This window comes from Larimichthys crocea, unplaced genomic scaffold, assembly GCF_000972845.2.
Source record: "Larimichthys crocea isolate SSNF unplaced genomic scaffold, L_crocea_2.0 scaffold83, whole genome shotgun sequence".
Lineage (NCBI taxonomy): Eukaryota > Metazoa > Chordata > Actinopteri > Sciaenidae > Larimichthys > Larimichthys crocea.
In genome coordinates this window covers 248,512-271,198 of record NW_020860930.1, presented here as the reverse complement: position 1 = coordinate 271,198, position 22,687 = coordinate 248,512, and the positions used below count along the sequence as shown (strand labels likewise).

General features: G+C 48.6%; 2 protein-coding genes across 6 annotated transcripts; both read left to right on the top strand.

Moving 5' to 3' along the window:
* Positions 1-17: 17 nt before the first annotated feature.
* Positions 18-4,392, top strand: asb3 (ankyrin repeat and SOCS box containing 3). 3 transcript variants are annotated; one of them, XM_019269047.2, is made up of 10 exons: positions 18-115; positions 631-835; positions 2,012-2,185; positions 2,273-2,385; positions 2,470-2,602; positions 2,685-2,862; positions 2,978-3,196; positions 3,272-3,574; positions 3,662-3,795; positions 3,894-4,392. In XM_019269047.2, exons 2-10 carry the CDS (start codon positions 637-639, stop codon positions 4,124-4,126), a joined length of 1,686 nt encoding a protein of 561 aa, XP_019124592.1. In that variant the 5' UTR covers positions 18-115; positions 631-636; the 3' UTR covers positions 4,127-4,392. The 3 variants fall into 3 exon arrangements, with proteins under 3 accessions (XP_019124592.1, XP_027132872.1, XP_027132873.1); XM_027277071.1 differs by lacking the exon at positions 18-115 and adding an exon at positions 125-229; XM_027277072.1 differs by lacking the exon at positions 18-115 and adding an exon at positions 127-229 and having other exon boundaries at positions 2,015-2,185.
* A 108-nt stretch (positions 4,393-4,500) lies between these two features.
* On the top strand, positions 4,501-22,566 carry abca5 (ATP-binding cassette, sub-family A (ABC1), member 5). Of its 3 annotated transcripts, none has more exons than XM_019269036.2 (38): positions 4,501-4,611; positions 7,224-7,393; positions 8,906-9,092; positions 9,183-9,356; positions 9,803-9,900; positions 10,115-10,341; positions 10,441-10,582; positions 11,459-11,647; positions 11,794-11,941; positions 12,040-12,217; positions 12,496-12,554; positions 12,808-13,094; positions 13,166-13,285; positions 13,373-13,511; positions 13,603-13,693; positions 14,675-14,814; positions 14,916-15,035; positions 15,123-15,324; positions 15,739-15,905; positions 16,089-16,216; positions 16,326-16,463; positions 16,555-16,668; positions 17,188-17,358; positions 17,449-17,562; positions 17,650-17,781; positions 17,943-18,011; positions 18,099-18,190; positions 18,326-18,449; positions 18,527-18,644; positions 18,738-18,829; positions 18,910-19,085; positions 19,183-19,258; positions 19,443-19,537; positions 19,611-19,730; positions 19,805-19,957; positions 20,083-20,162; positions 20,279-20,334; positions 20,486-22,566. In XM_019269036.2, exons 2-38 carry the CDS (start codon positions 7,271-7,273, stop codon positions 20,624-20,626), a joined length of 4,980 nt encoding a protein of 1,659 aa, XP_019124581.1. In that variant the 5' UTR covers positions 4,501-4,611; positions 7,224-7,270; the 3' UTR covers positions 20,627-22,566. The 3 variants fall into 3 exon arrangements, with proteins under 3 accessions (XP_019124581.1, XP_019124580.1, XP_019124582.1); XM_019269035.2 differs by having other exon boundaries at positions 4,509-4,644; XM_019269037.2 differs by lacking the exon at positions 4,501-4,611 and adding an exon at positions 5,421-5,440.
* The last annotated feature ends 121 nt before the right edge of the window (positions 22,567-22,687 follow it).

Sequence of the window (22,687 nt, the reverse complement as noted above, 5' to 3'; positions counted from 1 at the left end):
AAAAAGCTCAAATCCGCTCCGACTGCCGGGCACGCGACCGGATGTTGTGGTGTGACGTCACGCCCGTGTGTACGTGTGTCACGCTGTCAGCTGTCCGGGCTGTGACGCTGTTCGGGTAAATTAGCATGTTTTAAAATCAAATTAATAACTCGTACGAGGTGTTTGCATGTTGTTTAAATACAGCGCTGTGTGTGTGAAGGCTCGTGACATCGTCGCTGCATGTTTAACGGTGAAAATCAGGATATGTCGCGATTTATGAGCGTAGTAACGTCGGAGTTAGCGCTAGTGGGCTAGCTGACAGTTAGCTTTGTTTTGGTGTTGTCCGGATCTGTCTCTGACTATTTCTTCTTCTTGTAGTTTTTATCTGTATTTGTAGTTCTATTTCTTCTTGTAGTTTTTATCTGTATTTGTAGTTCTATTTCTTCTTCTTGTAGTTTTTAATCTGTATTTGTAGTTCTATTTCTTCTCGCTGTAGTTTTTATCTGTATTTGTAGTTCTATTTCTTCTTCTTGTAGTTTTTATCTGTATTTGTAGTTCTCTTTCTTTCTTCTGTCCTCTGTGTCTCACCTGTCCCGATCTGTCTCACCTGTCCTCTCTGACTCACCTGTCCCGATCTGTCTCTGTTCACAGCACAGCATGGACTTCACGGAGTGCTACGGGGACACCGTGTCCAGTGTCGCCGCCGCGGCTCGCTCGGGCTGCAGGAGGCGGCTGAGGCGGCTGATGAAGAGCGGCTTCAGCGTGCACTGCCGGGACAACCGAGGCTGGAGCGCCCTGCACGAGGCGGCGGCCGCCGGGAGCCGGGACTGTGTGCAGGACATCGTGACTGCTGCAGGTAAGGGAGAGTTCACACAGCTCAGTGACAGAGAAAAGCAGCTCCACACCTGAGGTGGAGGGTCTTTGTGTTTCCGTTGGTGAGGCGAGACTATGGAACAGGTTGAAGCAATGTCCAAACATGAAACCGTTTAAAAGGAGGTGCAAAGACACGCAGGTGCAGGGTGAGGGAGGTGTTGTTGTGAGCTTATTGTCTCCTTTGTTTTTTTATTGTTTCTCTTCGTGCATGTGTGTATGAGTGTATTGTATTAAGTGTATATGCAGGTTTTATTTTTGTAATACAACGTCAGGGACATATTTTATTTATCTATAAGAATCAGGTATATCTAAACAAGTTGTGAGGAAGCTTGGCATTGTCTCTCGTTATTCAAAGAGTTGATAAGTTATTCTTCTTCTCACTCCTTTTCGAATGTATGTATTTCTATGTTTAAATGTTTTGCCTTACTTTTATTTTTGTTTGCATATTCAAAATAAACACTTCAGTCAATGAAAACCACAGACTGTTCAGTGGTTTTGCTTGAACCTGACCAATAAACGTGAACGCAGGTGTGATTAAGGCTCTGTTCCATTCAGGTCAAACAGTCAGGGTGCTGCTGTGGTGCATGTTGACACACTGGAAGAAGTGTTTATCACACACACACACACACACACACACACACACACACACACACATGTTTATGTACACATAGGAGATGGTGGAGGGATGGGCAGCCACCCAGAGCAGCGTCCAGGACCTGAACTGAACTGGCTCCTCTCCAGCTACCAGTCCACCACCACACTTTGTTCCATACTGGACTTCTCAAGCCAAGTCTCCATGGACTGAGCAACTGAAGTCTCTGCTGCACTAAATGGAACAGAGCCATAAATAGTGTCATTAGAAACACCTGTGTTTATGGCCGCTGTGAAAAAGGTCGATTACTCAAATAGCTCAGAAACGGAATCACTGTTAATGTACAGGTACACAGGTATCAACATAAGAAGTATGAAGAGCATGAGTAGACTGTGTATGAGTGATATTTGTTTAACTGTGAGAATGAATTATTTAAAAGGTACAGTGAATGTTTGACACATTGTTTTCTTAATGATTGATTAAGGATGTGTCTGTCATCTCAGGAATCATTCAAATAAAGTCAAATATGCGTTTCAGGCTTTTCATGTTTCCTCCTCTGACTGTAAGCAGCAGGCTCGTCCCGTGGCTGCCGCGTCTACGTGAACTCGTTGACACACGAGGGGGAATCTGCGTGTTACCTGGCAGCGAAGCACGGACACGTGGCAGTGGTCCGACTCCTCCTGAAAGCGCACGCCGACATCAACCAGCTAACAAATGACTTATCCTGTCCTCTGTACGCAGGTAGAGCAGACATGTACAGTTACCTTTTCCACTGTAAAGATTAATTCTGTCTGCAGTATTAATCAGCTGTTCACTGTTTTCCAACAGCTGTAGACGGCGGGCACAAGGAGGTTGTCGAGCTGCTGGTCAGCAAAGGTGCAGAGGTCAACAGGACACACACGGCGTCCTGCTGGACGTGCCTTCATCAAGCTGTTTATAAGGTAACAGCAGAACTCACAGACACACACATAACTCTGTGAGACGTGTCCTGACTTGTGATGTACATATTTTGTTCTTTCCCTCAGGGTCACGGTGAAATTGTGAGCATACTGGTCAATGTGTGCAACCTGGAGGCATTAGACGACCACAGGATCTCCCCTCTGTTTGTGGCTGCACAGTACGGACAGCAGGAATGCCTGGAGATCCTTGTTAATGCTGGTAAACAGCTTTTATGCGTGCATGTGTTCACAGTTTAATGTTGGTCTTCTGTGACACCAGTTTGATTCGGCTTTCACTCCAGGTGCAGATGTGAACACCCAGGCGGCTGATCTAGCCACTCCCCTGCTGATCGCCTCTCAGGAGGGCCACCAGACATGTGTGGATTTCTTGCTGGACCACGGGGCAGATCCCAACGTAGCCTGCAGTCAGGACTGGCCGCAGCTTCCCATTCATGCAGCTGCTGAGTTTGGACACATCAGGTACTGAGTCTGATTCCAAATCTTTTCCTCAGATTTGTGACACCTGAAGACGTATCCAGGAAAATAACATAATAGCATTCAGAGACGTTATTTATATGAATGTTCTTTAATCCAGTGTCCTCAGGAGGCTGATAGCTGTTACGGATCGCACGTGTGACCGTGGTGACGGCATGGTGAGTCCACTGTACGTGGCCGTCCAGAGGAATCAGAGCGACAGTGTCGAGACGCTCTTGAGGGAAGGTTATAGCCCAGATGCTCAGGACTGCACACACATCCTCGGCCTCCGTTCACCACTCTCCTTCGCCTTGTGCTTCAGATCCAACAAACCGTACAGGTTCGTAAGAGAGCAGATTTGACCCCCTCACAGAGCGTACATATAAATAAAACTTTGATTTCAAATGTCTTTCAGTGAATTGGTGAGGTTGCTGGTAGCTGCAGGAGCTCGTCTGGGTGAGGAGGACTGGATTCACGCCTTGGCCACTGACAGAACAGACCTGCTGCAGCTGATACTTGAGCACAGATGGCTCCCTCGACCGGAAACTTTAACCAGGGGCTGCTCTGTGCCACATCGTGATGGGAAAACTCTTTTAAAGCTGCAGGATCTGAGGGAGATGCTCTGTGTGGCACTAAACCAAGTACACTTCGCCGCCTGCTGGCTTCCTCTGCTTCTGAATGCAGGACTGGAACCTTCTCTGCTGCTTCAGCCACACATGTAAGTCTGTCCTTTCACTCTTTCAGTCTGACTATCAGATGGCTGTTAATACTTGATTAATTTCCTTTTGTCCTCCATGCTCTCCAGGTTGGAACAGGCAGACAGTGAGGTGTTGAATTACCTGCTGGAGTTCGTAAACTGGTCGACTCTGCGCCCCCCTTTGAAACACATTCTGGATCGAAGGCGAGCAGAGAAGACTTGGCAACCATGTCCACAGTTTGGTACGGTGACAAAAACATACACAGCAGACCTGTTTAACCCAATCTGTAGTAAACTTTGAAAGAGTTTTAACTCTTCTTTTTCCTCCCTTCCCTTTTAGACTCCATCACCAGTCTTTCCCACATCTGTCGGCTGCAGGTTCGGTTCATACTCGGACCTGATCAGCTGATGAGGACTAATGTGGTGCAGCAGCTTCCCGTGCCCTCCCCACTTCACAGCTTCCTTCAATTCAAAGACATCCCAGAAGTTTCCTTCCAACACTCACCGCCATCTCCACTCCTGGGTCCGATAGAGGGATACCGCAGCACACACCAGCACAGACATGTTCTGTAACCCCTGCAGGTCACGGTGCTCTGGATCACCGCTCCATCAGATGGAAATATTTGATTTATTTTACACTCTTAACTCTTCATATGAAACAAACTGTGACTACATAGGTGGAGCAACTGAGATTACATTTAAAAACATAAACAGTTCACTCATTTGCATATTGTAATAAACCCATGCTGCCTGTATTCACTTGTTCCTCTGTGCTGGTCATATTTATGATTTAATTTGATTTAATATTTTTCAATTAAAGTTAATAAATCCTCTCAAAACAAGCGGGGCTGCTTCAGTTTATATATTATATATGCTGTGTTTGTGATGTGAGTTCTGATTGGCGCAGAGAGCTGTCACTCACGCGGAGGCCAGCTCTGATTGGTCAGCGTCACACTCTCCGGGCTCGGTATATATTTGACAGGAGGCAGAGCCGAGCGGGGACGAGGCGCTCTGACTTGACATGAACCGTCGGTAACGTGAGGCCGTTAAATCACACGGTGCGGACAGAAATGTCTTAATGTATTACATCCGTGAGTATGTCAGTGTTTGTGTTTATATATCTGTGTGTGTGTGGACACTGTGTGTGTGTCTCTCTCTGTGTGTGTGTGTGTGTGTTGTTGTCGTTAGCGTCGTCGCTGTTAGCTGTGGACACACAAACGTTTTAACGTCTCCGCGTTTTCACGTTTTCGCGCCTTTTAACTGGCGCTTTTTGTTCCACATTTCCAGCCCGAGTGTCGGAACAAAGAGGCGAGGCCGATGTTTGCCGAACAGAACCGAACGGTCTGATAGGTTAGCGTCGGCTAGCTGCTCATGCTTTTGACAGGCACGCTCGCTTTCACCTGCGGGGCGGCGCGGGGCGGGGCGGTGCGCTCGCTGTGTCAACACGGACACCGGGCGGAGCGGACAGTGGAGCGGGGTGTCACAGCAGCACGAGCCGCTCTCACACAGTGGGTCAGAATATTGTCCAGGTGTAACTGAAAGGACAAGGACAGGTAGACATTAAAACATAACTATATGCATATTTAAAAGGTGTATATATTTGCATAACTATATATATTCAGCCTCCTCGCTGTGAGGAAAGGGCTCCTCGCTGTGAGGAAAGGGCTCCTCGTTGTGAGGAAAGAGCTCCTCGCCGTGAGGAAAGAGCACCTCGGCGTGAGGAAAGGGCTCCTCGCCGTGAGGAAAGGGCTCCTCGTTGTGAGGAAAGAGCACCTCGGCGTGAGGAAAGGGCTCCTCGCCGCGAGGAAAGGGCTCCTCGCTGCCTGGCATACCTGGTCGCCTTTTGCCATATCGATACATATAGTGCAGCTGTGTTCTGTACATGAGGTAGGTGCATATGACAGTATATACATGTCTGTGTGCAACAGACTAAATGTAAACAGGATAAATACATAAATGGTAATGCACAGGTGTTGCACAGGTTTACAGGGTGATATATATGACAGATGCACCTCGGTGAAGGTAAGCAGACACACAAATGAAGGAAGTACACATGCTGTTTATTTTGGTGTGAGCTGCACAAAGATTGACTCATTCATGCTGATAACAGTGAAGGTGTGTGAGTGTGCAGCTTAGATCAGGAGGAATGGTCGATTATTGTGACAATAACTGGCCCCTGCAGCACCTCTGCAGACTCGGGATGGGCGACTAAAAAAAGTTATCCCGATAATTTCTGGTATTTATCACGCTCGCTCGCTGTCTAATCATCGGACACAAATCAAATTAAACTTCTTCGTGTCATTATATTTTGCGGCGTAAATTGCGACTCAGATTTAGAAGCTGAGGAAAGAGCTCCTTGCTGTGAGGAAAGAGCTCCTTGCTGTGAGGAAAGAGCTCCTCACCGTGAGGAATAAGCTCCTCGTTGTGAGGAATAAGCTCGTCGTTGTGAGGAAAGGGCTCCTCGCCGTGAGGAAAGAGCACCTCGCCGTGAGGAAAGAACACCTCGCCGCGAGGAAAGGGCTCCTCGCCGCGAGGAAAGAGCTCCTCGTTGTGAGGAAAGGGCTCCTCGCCGTGAGGAAAGGGCTCCTCGTTGTGAGGAAAGAGCTCCTCGCTGCGAGGAAAGGGCTCCTCGCCGTGAGGAAAGAGCTCCTCGCTGCCTGGCATACCTGGTCGCCTTTTGCCATGTTTGTCAGTATGTGTGTTGGGCTGCGAGTGTGTCGCACACATACATACGTCATCAATTTATCGTTGTTATCGTGGGATGACATATTCTTACCGTGGGGAATGTTTTTGACGATATGTCGCACATCCCTGCTGCAGACCGCCCTGGTTGAAGACCCCTGGCTCAGAGCATAATTATACTCTTACAGCTACATACTGTATACTAACGCTGCTGTGTTGTTTAATCATTTGTCTATGAAACAGGAGGGCTGCATCACTGTGAAACAGTTCTGTTAAACTGATTATTGCTGGCCGGTCGCTTGGTTTATATTAAATCTGAGGCTATATTAATGGATCGGTTGAGCTCTAATCGAGAAAACATTTGTCTCTTTGAGTACCACCATCGTGACAGATATTAAAGTCCCTGTTCAACTACAGACCGTTTACGTAGGAGGCAGCTTCAATCCTGTTACGATGAATTATTGTTGACTGTTGTTGGTTCGAGAGGCAGCTGTGGCGGGTCGTCCACTAATCAGATGATCGTGGTTCGATCCCCGAGCTCCTCCAGTCAGATACTGAACCCCAAACTGCTCCCTGTAAGTCGCTTTGGATAAATGACTAAATGTAAATGTTCGAGAAGAACTCGTTTGGTAGAGAGATCCACACTTTGCTTTCTAATATTTCATGTTTGACTTGCGATGAACTGGTGAGTTGCCCGAGGTGTACCCGGCCTCTCGCCCTGAGTCAGCTGGGGTTGGCTTCAGCCCATATTTTTAATACATGAATTAACGTGATGGCTGATATTGAAACAAAGCATCACTACAGGAAGGTCACGTACCACCAGTGGAATAGACTAATCATCAGCTCTCTGATAGAAGTGTGTCTGTTTGTGGTGGAGTCATCTTGCTGCAGCACACTTCAGAAATATTCAGTGTACCAGCAGACATGATGGGGGTACAAAGTAGAAAATGTACATCTGTGATGACTTCTCTTGTCTTCTCACTTGCAGCTGAGGCCAGCATTAGGGAGACGACTTCTTGTCCACACGTCATCCAGATGAGGCATGCTGGAAGTATGCAGCCCGTGTGCAGAAGAGATGCTGGAGTCTGGCACCAAACTAGAAGTCTTCTCTGGAAGAACCTGCTCATCAAATGGAGGACCAAGCAGCAGAGTCTTCAGGTGCTTCAGTGTTCGCAGACTCGACGTCAATCATTTGTTTGTATTGAGCTGTAATATACATTGCAAAGCAGGCGGTGTGTAGATAACAGCGTGTGCTGGTCTAAATTTGCTTATCTCATGTTTCCATTTTTATTTCACTGGCCTACATTTTATTTAAACTAAACATACTTTTACCTCTTTACTTCTCACAGTTAAAGCAACTCAACACAAGTTTGTTTTGCCGCCGGTGTGTCATTATCTCGCATTGCACACGCGTTTTCTCACGGTTAGCACGCCGTCATGATCCATATTGCGTCTGTCTGTGAGAGAGCTCCCTCTGGATTTATGCTGCATTCCAGGCGAAGTCGGAGGTTGGAAATTCCCAGATGTGATCTCCAACTTCTGACATCCAAAAGAAACAAAACGTGGCTCACCGCAACAAACTGATGTTTGTTTGGCAAGTGTGCACGTAACTGAAGCCTCTGCAGTGCAGACCAGACGAACCAGAGGAGGGAACACAAAGCTGCTTTAAAATATTCCACTCGCTCGATGAATACAAATACTGCAGACTGCAAATGCATCCTGAAGTCTGTGTGACGTCTGCTTCTTCACGAAGTCAGGGGTGACGTAGGGACTCTTGTACTTTTTTTGTAGAACGTCAGAGATTTTCGATCTCCGTGTTGTCTGAAACCTCAGCTGCAGTTCAGAAGTCTTATAACGACGTGGTCAAACCTTTGACTTAAAACATTTCACTCACTGGATTTCAAATAAACAAAAGACTCTGTGCCTCTTTCCTCCTTCAGTTTCTTCTTGTTGGACCATGCATTTTTTATTTGGCTTTAAGTTGCACTGATGCATTTTTAATGTCTCTGTGTATCAACTTTTCAGCACAGAGGAACATCCTGCAGCTTCTTAACGGCAGTCAGGAAAGCCCAGGACTCTCCTAATCTGCAGTGTGTGTAATACAGCTTGTTGACTGTTTGTCACTGGCTGCTTAAGCTCACGATCACCATGCAGACTGAGCTGTTCTGCAGGAACTGGAGCACAGAATCCAGCTCTGACGGTTTTAGTTCTGACGGTCCCAGGTGATCTACCTTTACTGGTTGACGTTTTCCACAAGCAGTGAAACATCTCTTGGGTCTGTGTGTTTTTTAAAGGCAGACAAGCTCCTAAATCAGCTCTCGACATGGCTGTCGCTGCCAATTTATTGTTTCAGTTTGCCGTGTTGCTCAAGGTCAAGCTGCCGTATGTGGTTTATGGATCGGAGCAGAGAAAGAACGCCTGTTGTCATTTGTCATGAGGTTTAAACTGGCTGTTAGAATCCCTGAACAATTTCACCACCAGGAAATAAAAAATATTTATACAGCAGCCTGAAGGCAAAGTGCTCGAGTTACTCATCAATCTGTGTTCTGCCTAGCAACGCTTCAGGGCCCCCCAGGTTGAATGAGAGGATGTCAGACTGCTGTGGATAAGAAGCAGAAGATAAATGTGTGTGTGTGTGTCTTCTCATGATCTGTTTCTTTGTCCTTGCAGGAACTGATCCTACCTCTGCTTCTGTTGGGTCTCCTGATACTCATCAGCACACTGAATCCTCACGTTTATTATGGAGGCATCAGCACCATGGAGCTGGAGCGTGACGACCACTTCGTCAAAGGCCTGGGCTACACACCGATCACTAACATTACCAACCACATCATGGAGGAGGTGGCCCAGGAGATGCGTGAGTGCTCGATGAGCCTTTCATCCTTTTAGATTCACTCGTACACGTCTGTATATAAATGTTCTTAAATCCTCGTCTTTGTGTTTCCAGACATGCAGGATCGTCTGGAGATGTTTGCCAGCGAGGAGGACCTGGAGAACGCCAGCTTGTACGAGCCTTCCAGCTACGTCGGTGTCGTGTTCCTGGACAGCTCCGCCACGTCTTACAGGCTTCGCTTCCCGTACAACCAGCTGCCCCAACCCAGCGACTACACAGAATCTTTTGGTAAAGTCTGATGGGACCTTCTTTCATTTGTATTTTCTTTTTTATTGTGTCAGTTGATGTGTGTCAGTGTATGATGACGTGTTGAAGGTGTGTTAGTCACAAACCACAGACAGAGCTTTGGTTTCGGGGGCCACCGTTGTTCCATCACGTTAGGAAGGAGTGGGTGAGGCGAGGGGGCTGCAGTCAGTAACTACACTGCTCGATGCCACTAAATCAAACACTGCTCCTTTAAGCGGCTAATCCAAAATCCAAACTCGATCCAGACATCGCTGCTAATCTGTGTGAAATCCTTCAGGATTAATGTCCAGAGCAGGTGTCACTGCGCTGCAGGGTGCAGAGCATCTGTGTGAGGCAACTCCGTTTATTCTGGATGAAATGTAAAGCGAGATTCTTGTCTGCCGGAGCTGAAGTCTGAATTGTTTGTCTTTGTGCTCGTTCTCCTCCAGCCAACTGTTTCAGCAGCTCAGTGAACTGCAGAGCAGCTAATTACTGGTACTCCGGCTTCATCCGCCTCCAGTCCCTGATCGATGCAGCCATCATCCAGGTGAGACAGGACAGGTCTCAGAACCGCGTCCTCCAGTCTGAACCCACTCAGGGACGAAGATGCAGTCGATCCATTGTTGACTAGAACTTGAAATGGGCATCTTTCACATTTTTAGACTAAATAATGATCAGTTAATGAATAAATACATCTATGATGAAGATATTCATGACTCAGTCATAGTTTGATACCTTTCGACGTGCTGTTGGTTCCTCAGATGCAGACAAAGCGCTCGGTGTGGAGTGAGATGGACCTGAATGTCGTCATGATGGGTCAGCCAGGTTCTGTGGAGGTGCAGAAATTCCCCCACGCCCTCATCTCCATCTACCTGGTCCTGGCCTTCACGCCGTTCGTCACCTTCCTCATTGTTAACGTGGCAGCTGAGAAGGAGCACCGCCTCAAAGACACCATGACCATGATGGGGCTCTACGACACGGCGTTTTGGTGAGGAAGAAGAAGATGCCGTCAGCCACTTCAGTTTTGCTTGGATGAAAAACATCTGTGTGATTGTGTACATGGTTAAGCTTTTATGTTGTACCACAGGTTGTCATGGGGCCTCCTGTATGCTGCTCTGGTAACCACCATGTCCATCCTGATGTCCATCATCGCCACGTACACGGCCCTGTTCCCAAACAGTGACTTCTTTGTCATCTTCTTCCTCATCTTCCTGTATGGAATATCATCTGTGAGTAGAGCCGTGATGGAGCTTTTGTTTAAAGGGTCGCTTCACCCAAACACGCGATGTCTAGCCTTACAGATAGTCTCCGCGTCAGCACAATGGAAGATTTTTGTTTGTGTAGCACACAGGAATGAAAAATGACATTTGAAAATGTCAAACATCAAACATCTTTCGAGAAACAATGTGCCCGTTATTCTGGACTTCACTGGTTTCATCAAAACTTCACATTGTACTGAAGATAAACACTGTTTATCTCACCCAGCTCCAGTTCTGGCACGACACCAGCTATGCTCCCGGTCACCACCAAATTCCACTGGCCGCGGTCGCCGCAGTGATACACGGCCGTTTTAAACCCCACCGGCTCCGTCGTGGTCCGGTTCAGAAGCGGGCCTCCGCTCGGCTCCGTGTTGAATTTAACACGGCTGTTCGATTTTTGACGCCGCGTGCAGCCCGCGTCAATTTAACACAGAGCACCTCGAGCTGACAGGAAGCCAGACGCAGAAACAGCACAGAGAATCCAGTGGATTTTCAAAATAAAACACCCCGTGCAAACTGCCGGTCGTAAAAACAGAAACAAATGAAGTACGTTGCATATTTCCACATGTAGATTCATATTTAGAAGGAGGACGGAACAAAACAGTGTGACAGAGATGTGCCCGGTGGGGTTTGCGGGTCAGCATTCCTCCTGCGACCCGAGCCTGTAAACCTCCTCTTCTTCCCGGTGGTACACACAGTAGCACTTCCCTGGTGCTCTGAGCTAACAGCAGTTTACTTCACTGTCCATCAGGAAACTCTGTAAATCACAGAGTCAAGGGGATGCATTCAGTTTTAGGTGATTGCCAAGGGCTCATTTTCTAAAACTCTCTTCTCTCTCTCTCTCAGATCTTTTTCTCCTTCATGCTGACTCCGTTATTTAAGAAGCCCAAGTTTGCCAGCACCGTGGGCTCCATGCTGACGGTGGTGTTTGGCTGCCTGTCGCTGTTCACCGTGCTGATGAAGGACTTCCCACAGCCGCTGGTCTGGCTTCTCTGCCTGCTCTCCCCCAGCGCCTTCTCAATCGGGATTGCACAGGTAACACACACACACACACACACACACACACTCTTGATGTGTTTATCCTGTTATCAAACGTCTGTTAACTTCAGCGTGAAGAATAATCCACGAGGAGCCGTGCCGTGGTTGTGAGGATTTGATCTGTGTGTGTTTACATATGGTAGGTGGTTTACCTGGAGGCTCAGGGAGATGGTGCTGTGTTTTCCTCACTTGCCAACGGCCCCCATCCTCTTTACGTGCCCTTGCTCATGCTGGTTGTGGACTGCATCCTCTACCTTCTGTTGGCTATTTACCTGGACCAGGTAATGCCTGGTAAGTACACACACACACACACACACACACAATGCCTGAACTAATGCAGTCTGTTTTAGTTGGTGTCAGTTCAGTCTTTCATTTTGTGTGAACTGCAGGTGAGTTCAGAATGAGGCGGTCCTTGGTGTACTTCCTGAAGCCGTCCTATTGGTCCAAACGCAGAAAGCGTTACGTTGAAGTGAGCTCCGTGTACGACGCCGAGATGAAAGGCGCTCCTGGTGGGGACGAGTCCATCGAACCAGTTTCACCTGAGTTCAGAGGCAAAGAAGCCATCCGGTAAATGTCTGAACTTTCTGTTTTGTGCTGTGTTACATTGCTCGATAGATCATCATCGTGCGCAACATATTTCTAAAACATGCATTCAGAGGAGCTCTCTGGCTCTGTGAGAGTCTCCTGTGGAGATCAGTGTCCGGCCTGGCTCTGTTCTTGGTTCGGTGCCAAACGGCACTCACTGTTCTATCCGTCCTGGCTGAGCCTGTGGGACCCGCCTGTCGAGTTCACCGTGACACCGCCGCTGTGTTTACACTTCTCTTCTTCTTCTTCTTCTCTGGCAGCATCAATAACATCCAGAAAGTGTACAAAGAGAAGGACAACGTGGTGGAGGCTCTGAGAGGTGAGCCCCTTTTTAAAACTGTTGTGATGTGCTCATGTTCTCACAGTATAAATATTCAGTAGAGCATCAGTGCAAAGAGGCACTGGTTCCACTAAATAAAGTTTTTAGACACAAACTTTGCCATCAGTTGAAGCAGTTATGTCGACCTCATGGTCTGCTGCTGCCTAACACAGAAGTAACACAATGACACAAACCAACCGACCGAAGCTGATTTAAAGATGCTGTCTTCTCCTTTTTTCCGTCCCCTCTCCAGGTTTGACCTTTGACATTTACGAGGGTCAGATCACGGCTCTGCTCGGACACAGCGGGGCTGGGAAGTCCACTCTCATGAACATCCTGTGTGGCATCTGCCCGCCCACCAGCGGCTCGGCGACGATCTACGGCTCGCCTGTGTCGGAGATCGCAGACGCGTCAGAAATGAAGCAGCTTGTGGGAATTTGCCCTCAGTTCAACATCATCTTCGACGTGCTGACCGTGGAAGAGCACCTGAGGATATTTGCCGCCATCAAAGGCATCCCACCAGCAGACATCGACGCTGAGGTGATGTGATCGTCTGAACGCTGATCTGACACCGTGTCGGTCCTTGGTCTGATTCTGCTTCTCTCTTATAGGTGACCAAAGTGCTGAAGGATCTGGACTTGGAGAAGATCATGACTGCTCAGGCCAAGAATCTGAGTGGAGGCCAAAAGAGGAAACTCTCTGTGGGCATCGCCATTCTTGGAGACCCTAAGGTACCTGGAGCTTCAATCGTTCATCAGTGACTCTGTCGGTAACCTCAGCACCTTCTGAGCAGTTTGTATCCTGTTCGATCCCGTCAGATTCTGCTCCTGGACGAGCCCACAGCCGGCATGGACCCCTGCTCCAGACATCAGGTGTGGACGCTGCTGAAGAGCCGCAGAGCCGGCAGAGTCACCGTCCTCAGCACGCACTACATGGACGAAGCTGACATCCTGGCTGGTATGAACCAGAACCATCCAAGTCCAGCTGCAGTGCCGTCTTCCTCCCGGTTTGGTCCAGTAAACACTGGTTCTGTTTTTCTTTTGTCCAGATCGTAAAGCCGTGATCTCTCAAGGACAGCTGAAGTGCGTCGGCTCCTCTCTGTATCTGAAGGTCAAGTGTGGTGTCGGATATCATCTCAGGCAAGTAGAGTGTATTTAACTTTGAATTACTGGAGCGATCGTATGTCACAGAGAAGTGACCCTTCAGGTTCTTCAGGTTCTGTTTTGGTTTCCTGGTTCTCACGTCCTCTCCGCCTCCTCTCTGTGATTCACGAAGTTCAAATAGCTTCAGACGGAGCTCGAGGCGCCAGCGTTCCTCTGCAGCGGCTCAGCCTGAAGGGACGTAGCGTGGACTGGCAGCTGGAGGAGGTGCCAGTCCACCTCCCTGCTGCTGCCTGGTGCCGTGAGCAAGGCACTGAACCCTGAACTGCTCCCCAGGGTGCCGCTTCTTCATCTTCATCTCCTCCTCCATCATCTCCTTCTTTTCCTGCTTCTTCATCTCCTCCTTTTCCTTCTTCTTCATCTCCTCCTTTTCCTCCTCCATCATCTCCTCCTTTTTCTTCTTTTTGTCCTCCTCCTTCATCTCCATCTACTCCTTCACCTCCTCCTTCATCTCCTTCTTTTCCAGCTTCTTCATCATCTCCTCCTCTTCCTACTCCTTCACCTCCTCCTTCATCTCCTTCTTTTCCAGCTTCTTCATCTCTTCCTCCTCCTTCATCTCCTTCTTTTCCAGCTTCTTCATCTTTTCCTCTTCCTCCTCCTTCTTTTCCTCCTCCATCATCTCCTCCTTTTCCTGCTTCCTCTTCATCTCCTCCTCCTCCTCCTCCTCCTCCTTCCAGCTTCTTCATCTCTTCCTCCTCCTTCTTTTCCTCCTCCTTCATCTCCTCCTCCTCCTCCTCCTCCTCCTTCATCTCCTCCTTCTTTTCCAGCTTCTTCATCTCTTCCTCTTCCTCCTCCTCCTCCTCCTCCTCCTCCCACAGTACTCTCAGTAGTCTTACTAGCCGACTCTGCCTGGACTAAGTTAGCTGCACGGCTAGCTGGCTAACAGCAGCTACAGACTAAGTTAAAGACTGACTCTCCTTTAACAACACGTCCATGTTTGTTTGTCCTCCTCCCTCGCAGAATGTCTATCAGTGAGTCATGTGACGCTGAGAGGATCTCGTCATTGGTCCAGCAGCACGTTCCCAAGGCGAAGTTATCCCGACAACACGAGGCCGAGCTGACGTTCACTCTGCCTTTCGAGAACATGGACACGTTCCCGGGTGAGATAACACGATGAGCGATGAGAGAATATGAGCGTCGACGTTGGCGTCGCGTCTCGTCTTCCTGCAGCAGCACGTACTCATTGATGTGTCTGTCACAGGCCTGTTCTCGGAGCTCGACCGTCAACCCAATCTGGGAATTATCAACTATGGCGTCTCCATGACAACACTGGAGGATGTTTTTCTTCGCCTGGAGGCAGAAGCTGAAGTGAACCAAGCCGGTGTGTTACCAAAGCAACGAGGAGGATTTAAGTTTAACTCCCTGCATGTTCCCTCAATCACTGAAATGACTCCGTCTCTTCCTTCAGACTACAGCGTGTTTAATCGGGAGCAGGCGGAGGACGAAGGCGACAACGGCTCTCTGGATGACACGGACCAGCGGCTGCTGACCTTCTCAGACAGCAAGTCGGACGTCGTGTCGGGTCACGCTCTGTGGCGGCAGCAGTTCAGCACCGTGGCCTGGCTGCACATGCTGAACATGCGCCGGGAGAGGAAGGCCTTCATCTACACGTGAGTGTTCAGAGGCTGTGCACGGTGTCGGGTCAGGAAACACACACAGAGAAACACTGAGCGGTGCTTCTATGAACATTTTAAATATAGAACTTTGCAGCTGTTGGCTCGTGGTCTTAAACCACGACCTGAATGCTGCTTTCCATGCAGGTGTTCAAAAACTCAAAACTAGACCATGAACAAATGTTTAAACTGTTTCTCAGCTGTGCACGGATGTAGCTTCACCGGAGAGTGTAAAAATATTTTCCCTTCATTATGAAACTGTGGCACAGTCGAGGTAATTGATGGGAAACACTGGTGCACTTGTGGTTTTGGCGATCTAAAGTATCACAACACTGCGTTTAAATAAACGGTTAAAAGGTTTACATCCCGTGCACGTCGTCTCCTCTTCATCCTGTCTGTCTTCTCTTGCAGCCTGGCCTTGTTCCTGGTGTTCGTTGCCGCGGTGCTCGTCCTGTCTCTGGTCACAGGAAACATCCAGATTCACTCTCCAGACCGTCAGTTTCTGCCCATTTACCTCCTCAAAAAGAACCAGGCGCCCCGCAGATACACCACCAGCCTCCTGGTCCAGAACTCCTCAGGTGAGGAGCAGAACCTTAGACGCTGTATTAGATTCAGTCCTTTAGATCTTCTTTCTGCTGTAAATATTGTGATGGGATACTGACTGCCAGAAATCATAATTGATTAAAGAAAAGTGTCCTGTCCTCCTCCTCGATGCTGATCCTCCTTTACATCCTCCACTTTGAACTCTTGTTCTTCTTCAGGCTCTGACATCTCTGACTTCGTCCACAACCTGGAGTCTCAGAACATCAAAGTGGAGATGATGAAGCACAGCGACTACATGTCTGCTGCTCCCCACAGCGCTGCCATCAACGTAACCGGATCCAGCAAGGTCACTTTTAACATCGGACAGTTTATTTTTCGATGTTTGAAACTGGAGATTAAAGCGTCAGCGCGCAGTTAACGAGCCTCATGTTTAACACTTTGTTCTCTGTTCACAGGGGTTCAGGTACAGTGTCGCGTTCAACAGCACCACAGTTCACTCCTTGCCTATGGCTGTCAATATACTGAGCAACGCTCTCCTGAGAGGTCTGAACGGCACCGGACCGATCCGAACCTGGACCAAACCGTTTGATTATGTGAGTGTTTGATGGCGTCACATCTGATCTGTGCTGTTTCTATCTGCGACGTTCAAAATATATGAAATGTTTCTGTCGTGACGTCTCTCAGCAAATCCCCGATGCTACGTCCTACGCTCTGGTGTACATCGAGGCCATCATACTGGGAATGCTGGCAGCTGGGATGCCGGCGTATTTCGCAATGGACCACACTCGAGACAGAGAGGTAATCACGTGATCACAGTGCGTGGGATTCATGTCATCTGTGCAGCGAAACAGAAGAAATACACTTCTATGAGTCAGAGTTTTCTAACCAGTGACCAACATCGAGAAACAAGGTCAAGGAGTTAGGAGAGGGTTAAAGGAGTAAAGGATGGTCTGATGTATCCTCTGCTAAAGGAGATGATAAAGGAAGCATTGAAGCTCCTTTCCTTCACAGTTATCACGGTGGCTACGTAAATACTTCAGTGACGAACCTTCACAAGCAAATCGACTATTCGTCCGCACCCTATGTCGAACCTGCGGGTCATGACTCCCACTAGGTGTCACCAAAGCTTCACAGAGCCTTCAGTCTCTGCTAACGGCTTCGTCCTGTATTAGAAAAGTAAAAACAACCAAGAAGAAGAAATAAATCTGCATAATCTGCTCCAAATTCATCCAAATCACTCGTTTGACTCATGAAATACTTGGTCCAACATTCCTCTCTATCTCCATCGAGTGTTGACTTGTATTTTTTCCTTCTCAGATCAAGTGTCGCTCCACGCTGCGGATCTCTGGTCTCGTACCGTCGGCTTACTGGTGCGGTCAGGCAGCCGTGGACATCCCCTTCTACTACCTCATCCTGTCCTGCATGAACATCATCCTGTTCTGCTTCCACTCTGAAGACATGCTCACCTCCAGCAACCTCACCGCTGTGGTCCGTGCTTCCAGTTCCACATGATTATTTTTATGATCATAGCACACCTGTCCACTGAGTCCTGCTGTCCTTCTCTCTCCTCTCTCTTAGGTCCTGTGTACTATCGGCTTCAGTCCAGCCATGATTCTCTTCACCTACGTGTTTTCTTTCGGCTTCGCCCGAGTCCAGAGCAACAGGGACTTCTTCTCCGTCATCTCCATGATGGTGAGGCTGAGGGTGTTTACCACCTTCCAACACGTGAACTCGGCACAACAGAATGTGTTATTGTGTCATTCTGCTGACTTCCCTCAGGTGTGCGTGGTGTCGGCCTCGCTGGTTCAGTTGGTGAACGACATCCCCTGGCTGACCAGAAACCTGCACAACTTCCTGTGTTTCTTCAACCCTCTGTACCCTCTGATGGGCTGCCTCAACTGCATCACCAAGGTACGACGTCACGTCCATCAGTGTTTTCTCCGTCTGATCGACAAGTCGAGCTCGGTGTCCCGTCAGTAAAACGCAGAGGGATGAGACGGAGCAGCTTTTGTTTTCAGACACCGAGTACGAGCAGCAGTCGCCTGACTTTGTTGTTTTTTCTCCGTTTTCAGGCGACCTTCCTCCCCACTCTGTACGAAGATAACTTCTTTTGGAAGAACCTGGTCATCGCGATCGTAGCTGTATGTATCTGATTAAAAACAGAAAACACAGACTGTAGAAGTGTGTGTGTGTGTTCCACCATCCTGTGTGTGTGTTTCTGTGCTCAGCCCTACCTTCAGTGCATCCTGCTGCTTTTCCTGCTCCGGTGGCTGGAGATCCATTACGGAGGGAGGACGATGAAAAACGATCAGTTCTGCAGGTAACGATCAGATTTCAGGTCACAGCTCAGATTACATGAAACCTCAGGACAATGTTTTCTCTCTTTTTTTCTTTTTTTAAACGTGAAATATGAGTTCATTTTTTAATTATGGATGATTATTTTAAACCTTCACAGGATCTCATCCACGCCAAAGCCCAAAGTGGAGAGGAACCCTGAAGAAGGGCTGAACGAGGATGAGGACGTTCAGATGGAGAAGGCCCGAGTGAAGGAGGCACTCACCTGTCAGTCCTGTGAAGAGGTGAGTCAGTGTTTCACAGATTGGTGATCCAGATCAGACCAAAGAGTGTCTTGATCATTAAGTTCTCGTCCACGTAGAAACCAGTGGTGGTTGTGAGTAACCTGAGGAAGCAGCACAAAGGCAGAAGAGAAGGTTTTTCTCTGAACAAGACGAGGAAAGTGGCCACAAAGAACATCTCATTCTGCGTTCGTAAAGGTGCGTCACATTCCGTTTTTAACCAAACACGAGGAAACTTTGAGGAAAAGTTCAGCCAAAGTTCTCTTACAATCCTAAATGCGGTTTCTTCAGGTGAAGTTCTTGGACTGTTGGGACCCAACGGAGCCGGAAAGAGCACCGTCATGCACATGCTGTCAGGCGACACTGAACCCACTGCAGGGCAGGTACTGATCCACATCCATGTAACTGTCTGTGGTTAAACAGGCGAGTAGTTCACTGACCGTCTGTTTTTCTGCTCGTCCAGGTGCTCATGGGGGACTACAGTACAGAGTTTCATCAGGTGGACAACAATTTGGAGCATGTGGGCTACTGTCCACAGGTGAACCCTCTGTGGCCCAGGATCACTCTGCAGGAGCACCTGGAGATCTACGCTGCCATCAAGGGCCTGAAAGGACAGGACGTCCCAGGAATCATCAAACGGTGAGTCTCACTTCACACCAGCAGAAACTTTCATCACGATTCCTTCAGTGTGAGGTGAGAACGTGGCTGACGGTGATTTTGTGGATGTTGTTGTCAGTGTGGTGAACGCTCTGGAGCTCAAGGACCACCTGAACAAACAAGCCAAGACCCTGTCAGCAGGACTCAAGAGGAAGGTAAGAACAAACAAACACCTGCGAGGGAAGAGAGAGGAAAGTGTTCAGGGCGAGGTTAATGTGATCAGCCACAGTCCTAACATTAAGGAGTTAAGATGGAGGTGGAGAACGACGGAGAAATGATGTTCTGTTGTATGAGAGAGATCTTCACACGTTGGCTGATGATTGTCGTGTGTGTTCACAGTTGTGCTTCGCCCTGAGCATGATCGGGAATCCTCAGATCGTTTTACTGGACGAGCCGTCATCAGGCATGGACCCCAAATCTAAACAGCGCATGTGGTGAGACGTCGTCCTGTTTACCGTGTTCAGTTCATGATCACAGGAGCGTGTTCTGGTAACTGTGTCTGTGCAGGAGGGCCATACGTGCTGCGTTCAAGAACCATCAGCGAGGAGCCGTCCTCACCACGCACTACATGGAGGAGGCGGAGGCCGTGTGCGACCGTGTGGCCATCATGGTGTCCGGCCAGCTGAGGTCGGTACTCGGTGCAGCGGTGTGAGAGCAGATCGTCTGGATGGCTTCATGCTGACGGTGTTTTCTCTCATCAGGTGTATCGGCTCCATCCAACATTTAAAAGGGAAGTACGGGCGGGGCTACAGTCTGGAGGTGAAGCTCAGAGAGGAGCTGACGGGGCTCCAGCAGGTGGCGCTGCTGCACAAAGAGATCCTTCGAATCTTCCCTCACGCCACCCGACAGGAGAGGTGAGAGGCAAAGTTACAGACACCAAACAGCTGATTACAGAAGAGCAAATGTACCCTTCAAAATAAAAGCTCTGTAGTAAGTGTGTGATGCTTTGTTGACACACACACACTGTCTCTCTCTGCAGCTTTGCCACGCTGAGGGTTTACAAGATCCCCATGGAGGACGTCAAATCACTGGCCAAGTCTTTCTCTCAGTTAGAGAGTGGTGAGTCACACACACACACACACACACACACACACACACACACAGCGGCCATCTGGGACAAATATCTGCTGACTCATCGAATGTCATGTCTCGTCTCCGTGTGTTTTTATCTTCAGCCAAGCAAATGTTCAACTTCGAAGAGTACAACTTCTCCCAGTGCACCTTAGAGCAGGTACGAAACACACACACACACGCACACACACACTGCAGGTTCACACACACACACACACACACACACACACACACACACTGCAGGTTCACACACACACACACACTGCAGGTTCACACACACACAGTATTTATCGTGTCTTCCTCCCCCTCAGGTGTTCATGGAGTTTGCCAAGGAGCAGGAGAACGAGGAGGACGAGGTCGGCTCCCTCAGCACGACCTTCCAGTGGCAGCGTCTCCGTCAGGACGGCCCGGTTTCCGTCAACCACACAGACAGCATCGTGCACCAGCTTTGAACTTTGACTTGTGACGGGAGCGGGCGGCTGGTGACCGACCAGGACTGACCGACGCCTGCCTGCCTGCCGGGCGTCAGCCTGAAGGCTTCACGCCAGCACTCACCCCGTTCCACGCAAACCGACGTTCACCTCCTCCTTAAAGAACGGGACAGTCCTGGGTCGGGTTGGGCTCGCGTACACTGGGACTGACTGACTGAGTGTTCAGGCTCAGGGCAGCTGTGGCCTCTTTTTTTTCCGGGTCTGAGGCGTGCATGCGTGTCGCCCTCGTCCTCTGGTGCTCCGTGTTTTCTGAATCGCACTGACCGAGGCGGCTGCCGTCTTTCTCGACACGCTTTCTAACGGTGTTTTTTATCTTCACAGGGAGTCCGAAAAAGAAACGTATAAATATAAATAACCATATTTAAGCTTTGTAATCTCTCCATCCTCTCGCTCTCCTTTGGACGGAGGCGTCGGAGTCGGTGTGTTTGCTCGTCCGTCGTGTTCGTGACTTCTTTTTTTATAACCCTACCAGAACTGGAATCCATCCACGATCGTACCAAAGCAGCACATCTCTGAACCACACACTAACACACCTCCTCACACAAACTGAGGTTAGATTTTTTTTGTGTCGGTAGCATGTGCATAAATAGTTTGCTGTATAGTTGATAGATGGAGGAACAGTCTTTAAACCTTTACACACGTAACAAACTGATTCTCTGAGGTCGAAGCTCTTCTCCTCTTTTTGCACCAGCATGCACGTCGTAACACTACACACTGTTTGAGGTCAAAGGTCAGTGACGGATGGGACGGGTGGCGTCGTTTTCTTTGTCGTCGCGTGGCCTTCCTCTCTGCAGGTTTAGCGCTCTCTTTTTTTTTTATATGCACACCAGTACATGTAGCACACTGCCCTCGTCACGAGCCTCAAACGTGGAAGCAGAAGAAGTTCAGACCGAGGCTCCTGCTCCTCTCAGCGGGGTGCGTTTGATTTATGAATGTATGTTTGGAGAGCGAGAGAGGGGAGCGTTTGTTTCACTTTGGTGCCACTTTTAATTGCAAAGCTGAGTTTTGTTAAATCTATCTAGCCTGTTTTAGGTGAGTGAGTGTGTGTGTGTGTGTGAGTGTGTGTATACTGTGTTTGTCGTCGGAGCCTCCAAGTTGTACTTTTTTTCTTCAGGTGGGAGGATCATTGGGATTTAAAGGGATGCTTTTATTTTGTTAACGATCATGAATGACTTCCTTTAGGGGTGAACAAAATAATGTGAACACTCGACTCGGCACACACACACACACAAAGGCACAAACTCGACACTACAAGCTCCACAGTGTGTGTTTGTCGCCGTGGTGTTTTAAAGTTTGCGTCCGCGATCATTCACGCAGCAGCTTCTCTTCACGTGTTCCACTTTATTTTATCAGAAGAAGAAGAACTAGAAGCGTCAGACACGGACAGACGTTCACACACGTCGGAGGTCGTTTTTAAATGTGAAAACTTTATTTAACACTTTGTAGCCTCGTCTCCTTTGAGCAGGAGACACGATGATTAACACTGAGTACAACGTGTGCAATGTGGGTGTTTGTTCCCAAACATTCTTTGGACGTTTGTCCAACGTTCAGCCTCAGTAACATGTAGCCGCCCAGCTGACGCCGGCTTGTCTTTGCACTCCTGAGGCTCTGTGGAGCGTTTGAAGCATTTAAAGCGGTCGGCGCTGAGGGTGGAGCAGGTTTCAGTTCATTTTCCTGGTGGTGGTAAAATTGCACTATTTCTGGGAAATTTTATAACCTTTCTTTATATTATGCAATCTTTGTAAGATTATCTGTGCACTGATTTTATTTTTTAAAGACTCGTGGTTTAGCTGTGTGCTGTATTCCCCTCCTGTATCGCCCGCATGTCTGGATGGTCACTCGTCAGTGATGAACTCTACGGTCTCGACACGACCTTTTCATGAATAAACGTTAATCCAAGACGTCGTGTCGTCCTTTTTCTGATCGATAAACCAGAAAAATCAAACACAGCAGCTAACAGACTGAGCTGACATGAGCTAACAGCAGCTACAGCTGTCAGCAGGTTACTTCACTGTCCATCAT